At 50.5% G+C, this 18,898-nt stretch overlaps 1 protein-coding gene across 1 annotated transcript; it reads right to left on the bottom strand.

Annotated features, from left to right (window-relative positions):
- Positions 1 to 20: 20 nt before the first annotated feature.
- PHOX2A (paired like homeobox 2A) lies at positions 21 to 4,333 on the bottom strand. Its single transcript, XM_054725446.1, is given in 4 exon segments — positions 21 to 675; positions 677 to 991; positions 1,844 to 2,031; positions 4,117 to 4,333. Coding segments are annotated over 4 exon segments (855 nt in total). The 3' UTR covers positions 21 to 540.
- Positions 4,334 to 18,898: the final 14,565 nt, after the last annotated feature.

The following is an 18,898-nucleotide window of genomic DNA, read 5'->3' as shown; positions in this document are numbered from 1 at the left end:
CTCTGTCCCGTTGGCCTGGCAGCCCCTGCACTCCTCTAAAGGGCCTACCCTCTGGGCCAGACTGGTTGCCAGACGGGAGGAAACGCTGAGGGACAAATTGGTGGGACCCTTCAGGCTGCTGATTATGGTGAGCCTGAGGGGTGGGGCAGCCGGCTGGTCACCAAGGTGGGGGATGACCCAGCCTGCTGCAAAGGGGAGGGGCCGGCTGGTCCTCCCGGAGGACCCTCACGTTGGAACAGTTAGGGACCGGCAGGTATTTGATCCCGGTTCCAAAGAAAGCCAAGCTAGACGCGCCCCTGGGCTCTCCTAGGGGGGAAGGGGGTCCCAGGGAAAGGTACCCCACTCTGCCGGGTGGGGGTGGGGGAGGACAAGAGTGGCTCTGACTTTGTCTCCAAAACTAGGGAGGGGACTCCTCGGGGTCAGACACAGTGGGAGGTGGGGACTTCCGGGCAGGCGGCCGGGACTGGGAGGGGCTCTGTCGGGTCTTGGAGGGGCTGGGGCGTCTCTGGGGCCAGGCCCGGAGCCTCCAGAGTCCAGCGGCTAGAAGAGATTGGTCTTCAGGGTGGGGCCGGGCTTCCGGTGAAAGGAGGACAGGACCCCGGAGAAGGGCCCGGGCCCCGGCTCTGCTGGCTGCCAGGCCTTCAGCAGCTCCGCGGCGCCCGCGCCGGGCCCGCCGGCCCCCGCCGCCCGCCACGCCGGCCCACAAGGGGCCCTTGAGCGGTTGTGGCCCCGGGCCGGGCCCGGGCCCGGAGCCCAGGGCGGCCGGCAGCGGGCTGGGGCTCAGGCGCGGGCTGGCCAGGCCGGGCGCGGGCGGCGGCGGCAGCGACGCGGTGCTGTCGGGCGTGGGGCTGCACGTGGACTCCTTGGAGTCGTCGTCCTCGGACGAGCAGCGCGCCTCGCCCTTTTTGGCGCCCGCCGTGCCCGCCGCACCCTTGGCGCTGGCCGCGCGCTCCTGTTTTCGGAACTTGGCCCGGCGGTTCTGGAACCAGACCTGCGGGCACAGGGGCCGGTCAGCCCGGGGCCGCGAGGCGCGAGTGAGACTTCCGTGCGGAAGGGGCCGGGTCGGGAGGGTCAGCAGGCTTCCCAGCGGGGCCCCTCCGCCCTCCACCGCTCAGCTCGGCCTCCTGGACCCTTTCTCCGGGTCCTTAGGGTCTGCGGACCCCGCTGGGGGGAACTCCGCCTTCCTCTCCTCCGCTCCCAAAGGCCCTGCCCCCCAATTCCCTCCTGCAAGACGCTCCGAGTACCCGCCCAGAGTGTCCCGGGGCGGCCGAGAGCGGCCGAGGACTCCAGGAGAAACCTTTTGTGTCCCGTTAGGGCGGACCAGATGGACATCTCTCTGTACTCGGGTTTGTCACACAGACGTCAGAGTCCGCCCTGGCCCGGCGCTGCGCCCGCCCGGGGTTCCAGGCTCGGGAGTCTCGCAGCTGCGGAGCTGGGGAGGGGACCTGGCGCTGACCGGCTCCCCGCGCCCCCTCCCCCAATGCTGGGACCCGAGGCCGCCTGGGGCATCCCCTCTACCCACCCAGCCTCCGTTCTCGCTCCCCAAGCACCGCTCTGCGTGCCCGGCCCGCCCAGGGGTTCTGCAGGGAAATCGTGGGTCTGGCCCGCTCAGTTCTCCCGAGGGCCTCAGGTCTGCCAGGGCCCGGCCCCAACGCCTCGCCGGGCTGCCCGTCCTCTCCTGCCCGGTTACCCCCGCCTGCACCTGGGCCCTGGCCCTCCGCCCGCATGTTACACCTGCTCCCCGCCCAGCGAGGCCCCTGGCCCCGCGGCCCCGCAGGTGTCGGGCGACCACCTCCGTCCTCTCCGAGCACACACTCCCGCACACACGCGCGCAAACACGCACCTGCACGCGAGCCTCGGTGAGGTCAATCTTGAGCGCCAGTTCCTCCCGCGTGTAGATGTCCGGGTAGTGGGTTTCCGCGAAGACGCGCTCCAGCTCCTTGAGCTGCGCGCTCGTGAACGTGGTGCGGATGCGCCGCTGCTTCCGCTTCTCGTGCAGGCCCGACGGCTCCGGGAAGAACTTGTAGGGCACTGCGGGGCGCGCGGAGGGGGGCGGCCGGGAGGGAGAGTGAGGGGCCGCGCTCAGCCGGCGGGGTCCTGCCCCTGAGGGCATCGCTCACCGGCCCCCGCCCCCGGCCCGGCCCCTCGGCTCCGTCCTCGCGGCCTCGGGTCAAGCGTCGTCTCTATGGCTCGCTGGAGCCGGCAGGGGTCACAGCGGACACGGCGCAGTGAGACCCACCAGCAGCAGCGAGGGAACCGGAATCCGCCCCTCCCGTCACAGCCGTTTACCTGGGGTCGGCCTTCGCCCTGTTCCCTCCACCTCCCGCCAGGCCACCACCCGCTCCGACCCTCCCATCAGCGGGCCTCTCCCTCAGCCATTCTGCCGCCCGGCGTCAGGTCCACCCGAGCCTTGGCTGGCTTTCGGGGCTCATCAGCACCGACAATCTCCCCAGGAACCAGTCCCGGTCCTCGGCAGGGCGGCGGAGACTCCCCTGCTCGGGTCTGCTTTCAGTCCTGCCACAGCCCCTCCGCACTGCCGGATCTGGCCCCCCACCCGCCTCTCCCTCCTTCCCAGGCCTCATTTCCTCAGCTGCATCTCACCCCTTCTCTCCCTCCTCTCCACCCAAACCTCCCGCTAACTTTCCTCCTCGGGACCATCCTCTCGGTGCCCTTTGGGAAGTGTCCTTGTTTCTCCCCACCTAGGTTCCTCCATCTTCTCTTTGCCCTTCTTCGTCCTCGAGGGCACCCCTCTGTGTCCCACCTCCCCCAGTGCCGGTCCCCCTCACTCTCTTCCCATCCTGGTCTCCCATCTACCCCATCCCAGTCCCCACTGTCTCCCCATCCCTCTCTCCAACTCCCACTTAGGTCTCCATATTTTCCAGGGGCCCCCAATATCCGTCATCGTTGTCCTGTCACCCTAGTTCTCTCTCCCTGAATCCCTGTCTCTAACACCCCATCCTATCCCCATCTTCCTCATCTGTTTGCATCTTCCTTCATCCCCATCTCCCATACTTCTGTCTCCACCGCCTGGTTCTTATCTCCATCTCCCCAACCCTGGGTCCCTATTTCTCCTAGGGTCCCCAGTCTTCCACCTGGCTCACACCTCTTTGTACTGGTCCCTATCTCCCCCAGCTCAGAACTCCATCTTTCTGGGGCCCATCTCCCCATTTCCTTTCTCCATTTCCGTCCCCATCCGCATCAGGCCCAGAGCACCCAATCTCCCCATCCCTGTTCCAGTTTCTGACTCCTTCTCTCTGGATCTCATTTCTCCAAATCCAGGTCCCTATCTCACCATCCCTCCCCACCCCCACCCCTAGGCCCCAATCTTCTAGTTGGGTCCTAGGGGTCTTCCCAGGAAGGAAGGAGATAAGGAGATTGGGTGGGGCAGCGTGGACTGTAATTGGAGGGCTAGGATGGCTGAGAGGCTCCCTGAGGCTGGAGGTTCGTATGGGGACTTGGATCAAGGAAGGGGCAGCTTCTGGGTTCTGCAGGCCGCTAGTTGGGAGAGTCTCCAGGGGGAATAAGGACATGAAAGTGGCTTCATGACCTGGGCACCCTTTTCTTCAGGGCATGGAATGTGTTTCCGTGGTGGAAGAGGGTTTGGGTACAGGCAGGATGGGTCCAAAACCAGGCAGGAGGGGCCTGATGGCTCTGGGCTCTAGGAAGGTTTTCATCTGGGCAGCTCCGTGGCTGGAAGGGTCCTTGCTGGGGATCGGGCATGAAGTGGGGTGGTGATGATAAGGATGTGGGTCTGTTAAACTGAGAGCCGGGAGCATCTTCCAAGAATACAAGGGATTGAGAGGTTTGGTGGTCAGTCTTTGCAGGGAGGGAGGGAAGGGCCTGGTGAGGGGCCTGGGGCTGGACCGGCTGTTTCCTTGACCCTAAGAGTATGGGGTAGGGATGTGGCAGCTGGGAAGGCTGAGAGTGGGAGGCTCAGCGCTGCCCAGGTTAACCCCGTCTTACAGGGGGACTGAGGGTCCAGCGGGGCATTGGAGGGTCTGGCCGGGGCAGAGATGGTGGCGGCTGTGGGGGGCTGTCTCAATCACTTGAGGAGCAGGGAAGGGGCTGGGGGTTCCGCAGGATTTGGAGCGAGGATTGGGCTGGGGCTGGGCTCACCTGCCGAGTAGGGCGCGGGCTGGTGGTCGCGTAGGGCGCCAAGCGCGCAGTTGGAGGAGCCGAGCGCGGGGCAGGGCGGCCCGGCCGCGGGGAAGGCGGGCCGGAGGGGGCTGTATTGGAAGCCTCCGGGCTGGCTGCAGGCGCCGAAGTCGCCGTAGGCGGACGCCTCCATGGCCGCCACGCAGGAGTCGTACGAATTGAGGTAGGAGTAGTCCATCGGCCCGGGGGGGCGAGGACGGGGGCCGGGCCGGGCCAAGTCGGGGTCGGGGTCCCGGGCCGGGTGCGGGTCGGGATGGGAGTTGGAGCGCTAGGCGCCGAGGACCCGAGTCCGGCTCTGAACGCCCGCGAGCCCGCCCGCCCCGTCGCGGCCGCGCTCCACCCGGGTGCAGCGCAAGTGCAGCCCGGCGCGGCCCGCGTGCCTTTTAACGCGCAGGACCCCGCCGAGGGGGCGGAGCGAGCTCCTCGGGGCGGGGCCTCGACGGCCCAGACCCCGCCCCAGCTGCCCCCGACCCCACCTCCACCCCAAAAGGTACCCGCTGCCTTCTGCTGGCTCCGGAGGCTCGGGGCGGGGCTGCGCGAGGCCCCCTCACCCGAGTCCCCATCCCGCCCCAATCCAGCCCAGACCTCGGGTCTGTACGCATCGTGCCGGCCCGGAAGGTCTCGACCCCTTCCCCCGGCTTCTCCACCTGCGGCCCCGCAGAAGGGAGCGGAGACGGGCCCGGCAGCGCTCGTGTGAAGTTAATTCAATTCGTCCAGATAACCGAGTTATTCCGATCCAGCCCCTCGGCCCCGCCCCCCGCGAGTTCCTTCCCGGCGGGGACCGAAGAGGCAGCCCCGGAAGGGGGAGGGAGACAGGCCCGAGGAAGAGACGGAGCCTGGGACGGGGACGTGGATGAGGAGAGGAGACGGAGACAAACAAGGAGAGAAAGGGACAAGACAGAGGCAGGTGCCCAGATGGAGACGAGGATGAGACGTGGACGGGAGAGGAAGGTTGGAGACGGGGGCAAGAGGAAGAGACAGGGACAGCGATGGAGACAAAGGTGAAACATGGACTTGAGAAGAGCAGGGGTGGGGATGGGGACAAGGCAGAGACGGAGAGGGGGGCAGAGAAAGGAAGGCAGGCGGCCTGGAGACAGAAGGCAGAGGAATGAGACAGGGATTGTGATGGAGGTCAGGAGAGCGATGAGACAAAACAGGGCAGTGATGGTGAGACAGACACAAACGGAGGGACAGTTTCAGAAAGACAAGGCCAGGGATCAACACGGAGGAGGAACCGAGGCGGAGAGGCGGAGAGAAAGAGCCTTGGGCGAGCTGAGACCCACGAGCTGTAGCGCCCAGAGTAAGGATTGTGATGCAGGCGCCGCTCGCTCCAGATCCTGCGGAACCCCCAGCCCCTTCCCTGCTCCTCAAGTGATTGAGACAGCCCCCCACCGCCGCCACCATCTCTGCCCCGCTGGACGCTCTGTCCCCCTGTAAGACGGGGTTAACCTGGGCAGCGTTGGGCCTCCCACTCTCAGCCTTCCCAGCTGCCACATCCCTACCCCACACTCTTAGTGTCAAGGAAACAGCCGGTCCAGCCCCAGGCCCCTCACCAGGCTCTCCCCTCCCTCCCTGCAAAGACTGACCACCAAACCATCTGCAGCTCAGGGGGAGGGTCGCAGGTACCGAGGTCCCACTGTCCTCCTGACTTGTCCTGAAGGCCCCACGACCTTGTCCTGAACCTTCATGGCCAGATCGGCCTCTCCCCTTCCAGTTCCCCCATCTCAGTCCTCCTTTCCACTGCCATCGGAGGTGACCCTCTGGTTCCCCGCACCTTCATCACAAAGTGTATGATGAATGGCAGGACAGGGAGTAACCCAGTGGCACCTTTTCTCTCCCTTAACCTCTCACCTCCCTTCTCCAGAGAATCTTTTCTCCTCCAAGAAAACCACCTAGACTTACTCTGGACCTGGCCACAGACACTCTGGCCCTCCGCAGACTCAGCCACCACTGTGGGATGGTGGGACACAGAAACCTTCCCAGGGGAACAGAATAGAGAACTCTTCTGCCCCAGCAGCTCACCTTATGTAGATGGACAGCTGCCCCACACAGCCCCCAGCCTCCTCGACCCAAATCTTGGCGGGTCCTGCAGATGGGGGAGTGGAGACCCAGCAAGCAGCCAGGGGAGGAGGCACCCTTTTTACCAAAGTCCTTGGGGATAAGGGAAGGGCTCCCAGAATACACCTCTGCCCCCGTTTACTAGCTCAATGGGGAGCATGTGCACCCTCAGATCACCCACTTCTCTGGCCACCCATTCTTTGCTTCACACAAGGACATCTCCATGCCAGGGGGCTTTTTTGAAGTGTTTTCACTATTTTTTAGCTCTAAACTTCTAAAACTGACAGTAAAACTGCTTTAAAAATTCTCCCCACTGATGTGTGAGGTTCACCAATCTCCCTTGACACATCCTCTACAGCAGTGATTCCCAACCTTTTTTTGGTCATGCCCCACCTAAGCATCTCTAAAATCCTGATGCCCTCCTTCCCCATGACATATAATTCCTATTCAAAAAGTGAACTCCTATTCATGTGGAGGAAGCCTAAAAGGCCATTAACTTAATCTAAACATGCTTTCAAAGAACATGGCATCCATTGAAGAGAAAAATAAAAGAATGAAAGGACAGTTGAAGTACTGAGAAAGCAATCACTAAGAAATTGTTAAAAAATAAGAATAATATGAAGTGATATGAAAAAAATAGCAAATAAAGTTTCAAAACATATAATAGAGAACTGAAATGCATGAATATGTCACAATATATATTTATATACTGTATATGAGGCCCCAAGAACCATAAGAAATGCAAAAAATTCATTGGTAATAACTCATTCTCAAATTGCCCCCCTTAAAAGTCAAATTGCCCCCCTGAGGGGCATGTGCCCCACCTTGGGAACCACTGCTCCACAGGAAGCCCAAGGGTTCTCAGAATTGGGAAATCAGATGGTGCCACCTCTCTCTTTAGACTCCCCATGGCTCTCCATTGCCCTCAGGATAAAATCCAAGCCCTCACTCTAATAGTGCCTGGCACAAGGTAAACAGATAGATAAATTAGCTACTATCACCCCCACAACCCCTTTTCCTGTCACCCAGTGACTGGGCCCTGTGTGACTAGACCCAGACCACACCGTGGTCGGGCTCCTCTGTCACACCCGGTACCTAGATGTGTAACCTGGACACAGAACCCTATCTTTGCATGGATGGCAGCATCACCTCTTCCCTGAAGATTTCAGAAGATATTAGGTCCTGCAGAGTTACCCAGGCTGGCCCTTTAATTAATTTTTGCCGATGAAGAGGTTGAGGCCCAGAGAGGGGTCCTGTAGGAAGTGTGGAAGTAAAGACAGTGGGAGTGTGTCAGGGTAGAAAGACATCCCCTACCCCCACAGAGAGAGCAGCGATGCAAAAAGGAACGTGGGGAGGTTCCTTTTTCATCTGCTCTTATCCCAACTTGGATACTTATTCTGTGAGCCTGGATGGTGGGCGCATCATGAGAATGAATGAGGAAGGACCCATGCCCTGGAGCACTCCTTCTGCCTGCGGTCTTTTGGAGAATGGCAGCCTGAGACCACCACCCTTTTCCCACTTCTAAGAGCAGCCACTGAAGTTAGCCTCCCCTCAGAACTCTGAGCAAGGATCTCCTGGCCCCAGGGCGTGGCCACCATGCTGATTTATTAACCAGGCGTACTCCTAGTCAGTCCTCTCTGATGAGGGGAGAGCGTGGAGTCGTGGCTCCTCCCTGAAGTGCATCTTCTCACGCTCCGAAGCAATGTCTTCAGTGTCATCATTGTACAACTATGATTGGAAGCCAAGCTTGATCAGACACCCATGTCTAACTTCTAATAAGGGATGGAGCTTATCTATCAGGGAAATATTAGCATTGTCTGGTTCTGCTTAAAGATCCCAGAACTGCCAACCCTATTTATCTACCAACTTCATAAGCAGAATACACCCCTCCCCTGCCCCTATTCTCAAATCCCTGTTCTCTCCTGCTAGGACTTTCTGGTCCAGGGAGGGTTGGAGGCAAGCAAATTAACTATATATTCTCCCAACCTGTCTATCAGATCTTATAGTCTCTCTGTTATGGGAACAACAACTGTTGACCTTTCTTTTCTTCCCACTAATACGGCTATCCAGTCATTAAGTAATTTCCTTTCCTTTTTTAAAAAATCCTCACCTGAGGATATATTGAGAGAGAGAGAGAGAGAGAGAGAGAGAGAGAGAGAGAGAGAGAGAGAGATATGAAACATTGATTGGTTGTCTCCCTTACTTGCGGATCTGGGGATCGAACCACAACCTAGGTATGTGACCTAACCAGGATCAAACCGGCAACCTTTTGGTGTAAGGGACACAGGGCTAAAAGTATTCAGCCTTCATGGATCCCTGAAGAATGAGGAAAGATCTTTATTCAGTTCTACAAATATTTTTTGAATATCTGATCTATGATGGAACTTCATGGGGCACTAGACACATGAGGATAAATTAGTCCTGCATGCTTTGTCTAAGGATCTCCCAATCTCGTGGGCACAGGAGCACTTATCTATAGGGAGGTTCTGTCCAGAATGTTTTTGTTGTCTTTGCAAGAGAATGGTACACTGGGGGTGAAGTGAGTTGATTCCTTTACAAAACAAAGGGCGGGGCAGGGGGAGAGGTTTGATCCTACAACCAAGCCATACATTGACAAGCTTATTCAAGTTTTTGTGCGTGGGAAGGGGCCTGCCTGAGGGCTGCCATAGTGGACATGTGTGGTGTGGCCAGCCCAGCACAACTTTTCTTTTGGGAACTGCTTCCTCCATCCACATGGCTATCCAGGGAACTATTGTTCTTACATAATCCTACCCTCAGCTATAATTGGTTCAGGTGTGTGTACGTGTAGGTCAATAAAATCCTTAATATTTTTTTCTTATTTAAATTGAGAAACAAGTTATTTTCTTTAGAATGCGGAAAGCTATACATATAAAGTTCAGGAAATGTTTGTAGCCATGTTCCCTATCATCAAAAGAAGGAAGGTCATCTTCAATGAAGAAAGAATGAAATCCTGGCCGGTTTTGCTCAGTGGGTAGAGCTTCGTCCTGGGGATTGAAGGGTCAAGGGCACTTGCCTCGGTTGCAGGCTCCATCCCTTCCCCAGTCTGGAAGCATGCTGTGGGAGGCAGCCAATCAATGTCTCTCTCCAATCAATGTCTCCCTCACATCGATGTTTCTCTCTCTCTCTCTCTCTCTCCCCCTCCCTTCCACTCTCTCTGAAAATCAATGGGAAAATATCCTTGTGTGAGGATGAACAACAACAACAAAAATAAAATATATAAAAAAAGAAAGAATGAATAAGAAGTTGAAGCAAAGATATAGAGACTCACTCTAGAATTTAAAAGCCTAGTTCTAGTTATTCCTGAAACATCCTTATTCAAATTAGTTGTTCAGCCCTTCGTTGGATTTTGTTATCCAGTACCACCTTCCTCTTCTTCTTCTTCTTCTTCTTCTTCTTCTTCTTCTTCTTCTTCTTCTTCTTCTTCTTCTTCTTCTTCTTCTTCTTCTTCTTCTTCTTCTTCTTCTCCTCCTCCTCCTCCTCCTCCTCCTCCTCCTCCTCCTCCTCCTCCTCCTCTTCCTCCGCTTCTTCCTCCTCCTCTTTATTCTTTTAATTTTAGAGGATGTTTATTAAAGCTGGGGACTGTGAAACAAGGAAGGGCCTAGGGTAACAGGAGGACTAGGTGGGGATGAGCCTGGGCTGGGCTGCTTTGGCTCACTCAGAAGTCAGAGAAAAGGGGGCCTTGGGGACAGGGGCAAGAGGTTTGCCCAGGATGAACTGCCACTGCCCATTGCTGTCCTCCCTGGTTCCAATCCTTATGGGGTCTCTTAGAGTCTAGGAGATGCATGCTTCCTGTGGAGAATGAAGAGGAGAAGGGGGAGGAGAAAGGTGCCATCATGTCCCTGCCATTCTTCTTTATGTTTAATCTACTTCAAGTTGGATTTCTATCACTTCCAAACAAAAACATTTAACTAAAAATTTGATTTAAGGTATGTAGCAATGCAAATGACAGACCCTAAAATATGGAACTGGCCCTGTTGATATAGGGTGGGATGCAGTGAAAATCTCTCCATTGAGCCTGGAAACGAAATATCTTCCTTAGGTGATAATGAAGTAGCTGGGAATTCTACTGCATATTGTCTCTTAGAACTCGACCTCAACTTCCCCCCTTGCCCTGTGGTTGCAACTTCAGGGGATTAAATAGGAAAATGGTAAATATTGGAGTATACTCAGGAAAGTGCTTCAAGGGGGACACAAGCTGATGAGGAGCAGATGTAACTCTGGTAAGGAAACCTCTGACTATGGCCAGCAATCTGAGGTTGCAACAGGAGGATAATCATGTGCTTTGCAGATTGGCTATAGCCATGTTCTCTGCCACATCCTAGAGTGAATGCATTGATTAGGAAATAGTGAATGTCTGACAGGTGAAATGAAATTTGGGAAGATCTAGAGGAATTAGGGAAGTGTGATTCTTCTAGTCTTTCTTGGTACTCTGGCCTGACAGCAGAAAAGAGTTGACATTTATTATTCTTTTTTGGCATCTGGCATCTGAAAACACTTTCTAAGTTAGGGGAATTCCCCACCTGATAGATACCAGAAATTCACTTTCTGAATTTCCCTCACAACCAAAATTCAGACACTTGACCTAGTGTCAGCCAATCATGTACACTCACCGCAGTCTGAGCTAAGGAATCTAACTGAGGCAGTGAGGACTCAGGAACCGTAAGAATTATCCCCCGGTCAGTGAGGTTGCAGCAATATCAGTTCTAGGTGTAGCAGGGCCCCTACAGAGCTTGATCATGGCAGCATCGTGGGCTGAGGGCCAACCATGTCAGTTGTGCAAGGGACAGGTGTCCCTTGCAGAGACAACAATGCAGCTTAATTTGGGGCATTGTTTCTAGTTCTGTGGCTCTGTATCTGGTCCCCCAGTCATTCCAATAATTCTCCAAGATATCTAATATATTTTATGAATTTAATAAAATTATTTTTTGCTTAAATAAGATGTAATTGGTTTCTATTTCTTATACCTAATGACTCTGATATAGAAATTGGTACTAGACTGGCTGAGCACATCAGACTCTCAGAGAATTGGTTGGATTCTGGGACTAGTTGTGTCACCTGATTGGGATTAAAGGCAATGAAAATCCAGAGATGGAGAGGCATTCAGTGGTAAAAACAACAACAACAACAACAATAACAAAAATCATCAGCCTGGCCAGTGTGGCTCAGTGGCTGAGTGTCAACCTATGAATCAGGAGGTCACGGTTCGATTCCCGGTCAGGGCACATGTCTGGGTTGCAGGCTCAATCCCCAGTAGGGGGCATGCAGGAAGCAGCCAGTCAGTGATTCTCTGTCTTCATTGATGTTTCTATCTTCCTTTCCCTCTCCCTTCCTCTTTGAACTCAATAAAAATATATTTAAAAAAAAAACCCAAACAAACAAAACCAGTTCATCAATGTATTGCCAGTGGTCACCTGGAATGAAGTGTCCATTAAAAGTATAGTTTTGGGGGGCTATCAGAGATCCATATAAAGGGAATGAGGACTGCAAAAATTGTGAGGAGGTGTGGAACACTTAAAGAGCTTGAACACTTAAACACTGAAGTGTACTCCCATGTGAGAGAACAGTGTTTAGAAGAGGGGCATGCTAGGATGGTAATAAATGAAGATCTGAATGACTCAGAGAGTCCTAAGCCCTCTATAAGTTAGAGTCAGTTTGGGTATACATAAGGGAAAATCCAAAATAACAATAATGTAACAAAATAAATCTCATAGTTTCTGTGGGTCAGGGATCTGGGCATGACTTACCTGAGTCTTTAATTAGGCTGCAATCAGGGTGCTACATCTGCAGCCTCCAAGTCTTGACCAAGGAAAGACTGATTCCATGCTAACTCACATGGTTCTTGCCAGGACTCAGTTCCTCCAGGGCTGTTGGACTGAAGGGCTCAGTCCTTACCAGGTGTTGGCCAGAGGTTGCCCTCAGTTTCTTGCCATATGGGCCTCTTCATCAAGGCAAGCATGTAAGATCCAGAGAGAGTGCCAGCAAGATGGAAGTCAGTCTTTTTTTTTTTTTTTAATATATTTTATTGATTTTTTACAGAGAGGAAGGGAGAGGGATAGAGAGTTAGAAACATCGATGGGCAAGAAACATCGATCAGCTGCCTCTTGCACACCTCCCACTGGGGATGTGCCCGCAACCAAGGTACATGCCCTTGACTGGAATTGAACCTGGGACCCTTCAGTCCGCAGGCTGACGCTCTATCCACTGAGCCAAACCGGCCATGGCAGAAGTCAGTCTTTTTTATAACCTAATCCCAGGAATGACATTCTATCACTTCTGCTATATTCTGTTGCTTAAAAATAAGTTACTAGAGCCCGGCTGGCATGGCTCAGTGGTTGAGCATTGACCTATAAACGAGGAGGTCACTGTTCGATTCCCAGTCAGGGCACATGCCTGGGTTGCGGGCTCGATCCCCAATGTGGGGTGTGCAGGAGGCAGCTGATCAATTATTCTTTCTCATCATTGATGTTTCTCTCTCTCTCTTCCTCTCTGAAATCAATAAAAAAAATATATTAAAAAAAGAAAGAAAAAGAAAAGTTACTAGGCCCTGCTCACACTCAAAGAGAGGGGAGGGATTACACAAGGGCATGAGCATCAGGAGGCAGGGATCACTGGGAGTCATGTCAGGAGATATCTACCACAGCCTGCAATTAGCAATCTCTGTCACAACCCCAACTTCCCCCTGAAAATAGCCAGCTATGATAGCACCCTCTCCCTGTCTAATGGGATTGCCTTCCTCTTATTTGAAGACCATGTAAAGGCTTTCCCATGAGGAATTATCTGGTAAGAGAAAGCCAAGTCTCCTCATGCCCCATCCCACTGACTTCATTGTCTCCACACTCATAACTAGAATCAGACTCTAACATTCCTCGAGGTCAAATAGGAGGTCAAATTCCAAAAAAGCTTTCCCACTAAAAGAATTAAAAGATTTTTCAATTTTATATTCATAAAATCTGGCAAATACATGTGGGAATGGATTCTGAGGGTGTTAGGCGAGGAAGGAGGAACATAATTTAAAATCAGGCCAACTGATCAGTGTGAGTGCATGACCATAGAGCCTGGATTCCATGTGCCAATTCTAATAGCTAGGAGTTCTCATTCCTTTTTTTTTTTTTAAAGATGAATTAATCTTTTCCTAGAGTATAAAATAACATTATATTCACTTGATCACATATCCATTCACCTATCCATTCACCTATTCATTCTTCTATCCATTGTATTTTTTGATGCATTCATAGTCAGTGGCAGACATCCATATACTTGGCCTCAAGACCGATATCATTAAGCAGAGAAAAATGTTATTTGTTAATTTTTAGTAAAATTTTCATATAGTAAAATGCATAAATCTTTTTAAAAAAATATTTTTATTGATTTCAGAGAGGAAGGGAGAGGGAGAGATAGAAACATCAATGATGAGAGAATCATTGATCAGCTGCCTCCTGCACGCCCCCCACTGAGGATCAAGCCCACAACCCGGGCATGTGCCCTTGACTGGACTCGAACCAGGACCCTTCAGTCTGCAGGCTGATGCTCTATCCACTGAGCCAAACCAGCTAGGGTGAAATGCATAAATCTTAAGTGTACCATTCAGTGAGTACACATGTGTGACCCAATCCCTTATCATCATCCCAGAAACTTCTTTCATGCCTCTCCCAAATCAATACCAACCCCCACTCCCCTAGAGGTAACCACTCTTTTCTTTTCCACTATAGAGTAATGTTGTCTGTTCTTGATTTCCTTTGGAAACTCTGTGTGAGCCTTCTTTTACTCAGCATGTTTTTGAGATTCATCAATGTTGTATCAATAGTTCATTTCTTTATATTGCTCAGTATATTGCTGAGTATATACCTGTACAGGCAGAATTCTAAGATGTCCCCCAAGATTCCTGCCTCCTGGTGTAGGCCCTGTACACTCTCCAGTCTTGTGACTATGAGAGAATAGCACTGCTGTGATTAGGTTATGTCTTATATCACAGATGGCTTTTCTTTTTTTTTTTTTTAAATTCTCACCTGAGGATATTTTTCCATTGATTTTTAGAGAGAGTGGAAGAAAGAGGGAAAGAGAGTACTTTGGATGTGAGAGAAACACATCGATTGGTTGCTTCCTGCACAAGCTCCAACCAGGGCCTGGGTCACCAGGGCTCAGGCCGGGGAGGAGCCTGCAACCAAGGTACATGCCCTTGACTGGAATTGAACCCTGGACCCTTTGGTCCGTAGGCTGATGCTCTATCCACTGAGCCAGACGAGCTAGGGCTCACAGATGGCTTTTAAAATTGGGAATTATTTGGGTGGATCTGACCTAATGACATGAACCCTTTACATTTGGGTCAAGAGGTCAGAAACAGTGAAGTCAGATTTGAAGCATGAGAGGCTCAACAGGAAGATTTTTCATTATTAGGTGGAGGGTCTACATGGCAAAGAATGCAGTGACCTCTAGGAGCTGAGAGTGACTTCCAGTTGATAGCCAGTAGGAAAATAGGACCTCAGTCCTACAACCACAAGGAACTGAATTCAGCTAAGTAGCTGAATAAACTTGGGAGTGAATTCTTCCTTAGGGTCCCCAGAAAGGAATGCAGCCTGGATGACACTGAGATCCTGAGCAAATGAGAACTCAGTCATGTTCTGAGCATAGAACCATGCCAGACTCTGACTTACAGGATTGTGAGTAAATGAATATTGTTTTAGGCTGTTAAGTTTGGGATTATTTTTTACATGGCAGTAGAACACTAATATAATACTGCAGTTTGTGTAGCCATTCTGATGATGGATATATGTGTTGGTTCTAGTTGTGGGCTATTATGAATAATGCTGCTATGAACATTTATATACAAGTCTGTTTTGTGTGGATATGTTTTCATTTCTCTTGGAAATGTTGGGTCATAGGGTAGGTGTATGTTTAGTTTTATAAGAAACTGCCAGATCGTTTCCTAAGTGGTTGTGCCATTTTATACTCCCACCAATAATGTTGCTCCATCCTCATCAGTGTCAAAAAGTTTAAATTTTATCCATCCTGGCGGGTGTATAGTTGATTTGTTTTCACTTGGTTGAGTGAAAACTGGTTTCATTGATGAAGTTAAATGAAATCAAGATGCCAAGGATCCTTTACTATAATGTAGAAGAATCTAAACATGTAAGGAGAATGTTGCTTTATAAACCTTTCCTTCTAAGTTTCTAAGTGTGATTCATCCACTCCCAACTCCATCCCCTGAGAGTGTCCAGATGACTCTCTTCACCAAGGCACTGAGAAATATATTTGTGAGAGTGATGACATGTTTAGAAAGTGCTGTAGTAACTGGCTTCTGGAGGCCAGGGATGTTGCGGGGAGATACTACAGACAGGACTAAACAATATGGGAAGTTCACTAACATCCTAACTGACTTATAGAACCAAAAGTCCTCAGGAGCTGGTGAACAGTGGACCAACTTAAGTCAAAATAGAATTAGGGTTTCTTACCCAAGTTCCAGGCCTGGGTTAGTTCACAGAGTCCCTTGAAATGAAGTGAAGGCAGGTTCACTTAAGGAAGGATAAATGTTTATATATTCCTTTCAACCTTCCCCAATGAGACCTGTAGTCATTTTCCAGGGCAATTGTATGGGTTGAATTGTGTTTCCCAAAAAGATATGTTGAAGTCCTTGCCCCAGGTACCTGTGAAATAGAGACCTTATTTGGAAATAGGTTCTTTGCAGATTATACTGGATTAGTATGGGCCCTAACCCAATGACTGGCGTCCTTATAAGAAGAGGGCAATTTGGCCATGGACACACAGAGAAAACACCATGTGCGAGGATGGAGGCAGAGGTTGGAGTGATGCAACTGCAAGACAAGGAACATCAAGGATTACTGGTAACCTCAGCGGGTCGAAGAGAGGCATGGAATAGAGTCTCCCTTAGAGTCTCCAGAAGAAACCAACCCTGCCAACACCTTGACTTTGGACTTGTTTTCTAGAGAATACATTTCTATTGTTTTAAGTCACCTAGTTTGTGGTACTTCGTTAGAATAACTGTGTCCTTGGGGATTGTTGACACTGGCTCTAATGCCGAGTTGTAGTTGGTACAATGGAGGCTTATGGAGTCAAGTGATAAACTGACTTTTGATTCTAATTGACCTCACAGTACAGTCCTTAAACCCATTTCCCCATGATTTCTCCAGTTTTGGGTTATATAATTAGACTAGGAATATTCAGCAAGTGGCAGCATATGACTCTAATCCATAGAATGGGACTATTATGGTTGAAAAGGTTTCCTTACTAACAGAATTACAAACAAAACCAATGTGTTGCTGGGGGAAATGCAAGACTAGCATAACCATCAAAGAGCTGAAAATTCAGAGGAGATGATACATGTTACTGACTCAACTCATCTGTCTGGCTCATGCAGAAGTCAGAAGGGCTGGAGAATGCCAGTGGATTATTGAAAGGTTAAGACAGGTGACGACTCCAATGATACTGCTGTTCTAGAGAGAGTAAAACAACAGTGTCTGCCACCTGTAATAAAGTTGTTAACTTGCAAATGTTTCTTCTTTATTTCAATAAGCAAAGAAGGCCAGAGGTAGTCTTGTTTAACCTGGCAAGGGCAGAAGTACACCTTCATCATTTTGCTTCAGGACTGCGTTAACTCTCTGCCTCTGTGCCACAATTTAGTCCACAGGGACTTTGATAATCTTAGCATTCCATAAGACATTAAACAGTTCCACTATAATTATGATAAAATTCTGATAAAACCTAAAAAGCAGGAAGTATCAGGTACCCTGAACATCTTAGTCAGTTGGCCTGGTCAGTGTTTGGGATTTTAGTCATTCTGATATGTGTGCAGCAGTATCTCATTGTTGTTTTAGTTCACAATTCCCTTATTACATATGATGTGGAGCATCTTTTCATATGCTTATTTTCCATCTGTATATCTTCTTTGGTGAGGGGTCTGTTTAGATCTTTAGCCTATTTTAAAATCAGGTTTTCTTGTTGAGTTTTAAGGGTACTGCATGAAAAATTCTTTTTAAAAAAATATTTTTTTATTTATTTCAGAGAGGAAGGGAGAGATAGAAACACCAATGATGAGAGGGAATCATTGATTGGCTGTCTCCTGCATGCCCCCTTCTGGGGACTGAGCCCACAACCCAGGAATGTGCCCTTGACTGGAATCGAACCTGGGACCCTTCAGTCCGCAGGCCAATGCTCTATCCACTGAGCCAAATCGGCTAGGGTGAAAAGTTCTTATTATATAGGATAGTTTCTTCCCATTATAGTAACTTCTCATCCAGCTGGCTTTTCCTGGAAATTAAATATCCTATATAATAAAAGCCTGATATGCTAAGTGTCCAGTATCAAAGCATAATATGCTAATGATAAGCTAATGCCACTCAACCATTTGCTATGACATGCACTGACCACCAGGGGGCAGATAGTCGGCCAGTCACTATGACGTGCACTGACCACCAGGGGGGCAGATGTTCCGACCTGTAGGTTAGCTTGCTGCTGGGGTCCTGCCAATTGGGACTGAGCAAGATGGGTTGGACATGCCCTGGAGCCCTCCTGTGGTCCCTCCCCAGCTGGCCAACCTCCTGCGTCCCTCCCCAGCCCCAATCATGCATCGGTGGGGTCCCTCGGCTTGGCTTGCACCTTCATGCAATCCGGGACCCCTTGGGGATGTTGGAGAGCCGGTTTTGGCCCGATCCTGCAGGCTAGGCTGAGGGACCCCACTGGTGCATGAATTCGTGCACCGGGCCTCTAGTCAGGGATAAAAACCCAAATCATAAATTATGCCATAGGAAGTTTATTGAGTAATTTGCTCTTCCAGAAAATGCTTGGTAAACATCCTAAATGCTTGAGTATCCCCAGTTAACCACAGTCTTGTAATTTTAACTGTCAAAATATGACTTTGTTGATACAGCTCTATTAGAATGTAGTTTAATTTGTTTTTTTTTGTTTTGTTTTTTGTTTTTTGTTTTTTTTTAGAGCAGTATTAGGTTCACAGCAAAATTGAGTGGAAAGTATAGAGCTCCCATAATCATCCCACACCCTCCCTAATAACAACATCAGCATCGAAGAGGTACATTTATTTCAATTTGATGAGCCAATATTGACATCATTATCAACTGAAGTCCATAATTCACAGTAGGGTTCACTCCACTCTGTGTTGTACATTCCATGGATTTTGACAAATGTATGACACATACCTACTATTATCTGTCGTACAGAATGGTTTCACTGCCCCCCAAATCCTCTGTGCTCCACCTATACATGTGCACGCCATCAAGCTCCTGGCAACTGCTGTTATTATTTTACTGTCTTCATAGTTTTGCCTTTTCCAGAATCATATACTGGTAGTTGGAATCCTATAGTATGTAGCCTTTTCAGATTGGCTTCTTTCACTTAGTAATAGGGATTTACAGTCTCTCCATGGCTTTTCACGGCTTGATAGCTCGTTTCTTTTTAGCACTGCATACTATTCCATTGTCTGGATGCACCACCATTTGCTTATTGAAAAGTATCTAGGTTGTTTCCAGGTTTTGGCAATTATGAATAAAGCTGCTCTATAAATATTTGTATGCAGGTTTTTGTGTGAATGTGAATTTTTAATATATTTGGGTAAATGCCAAGGAGCATGCTTGCAGGATCAGATGATAAATGTTTAGTGTTCTGCCCTGGCCGGTTTGGCTCAGTGGATAGAGCG

This window comes from Eptesicus fuscus, chromosome 13, assembly GCF_027574615.1.
Source record: "Eptesicus fuscus isolate TK198812 chromosome 13, DD_ASM_mEF_20220401, whole genome shotgun sequence".
NCBI classification, from domain to species: domain Eukaryota; kingdom Metazoa; phylum Chordata; class Mammalia; order Chiroptera; family Vespertilionidae; genus Eptesicus; species Eptesicus fuscus.
Note: the sequence above shows the minus strand (reverse complement) of the source record. Positions and strands in the feature narration are given on the sequence as shown.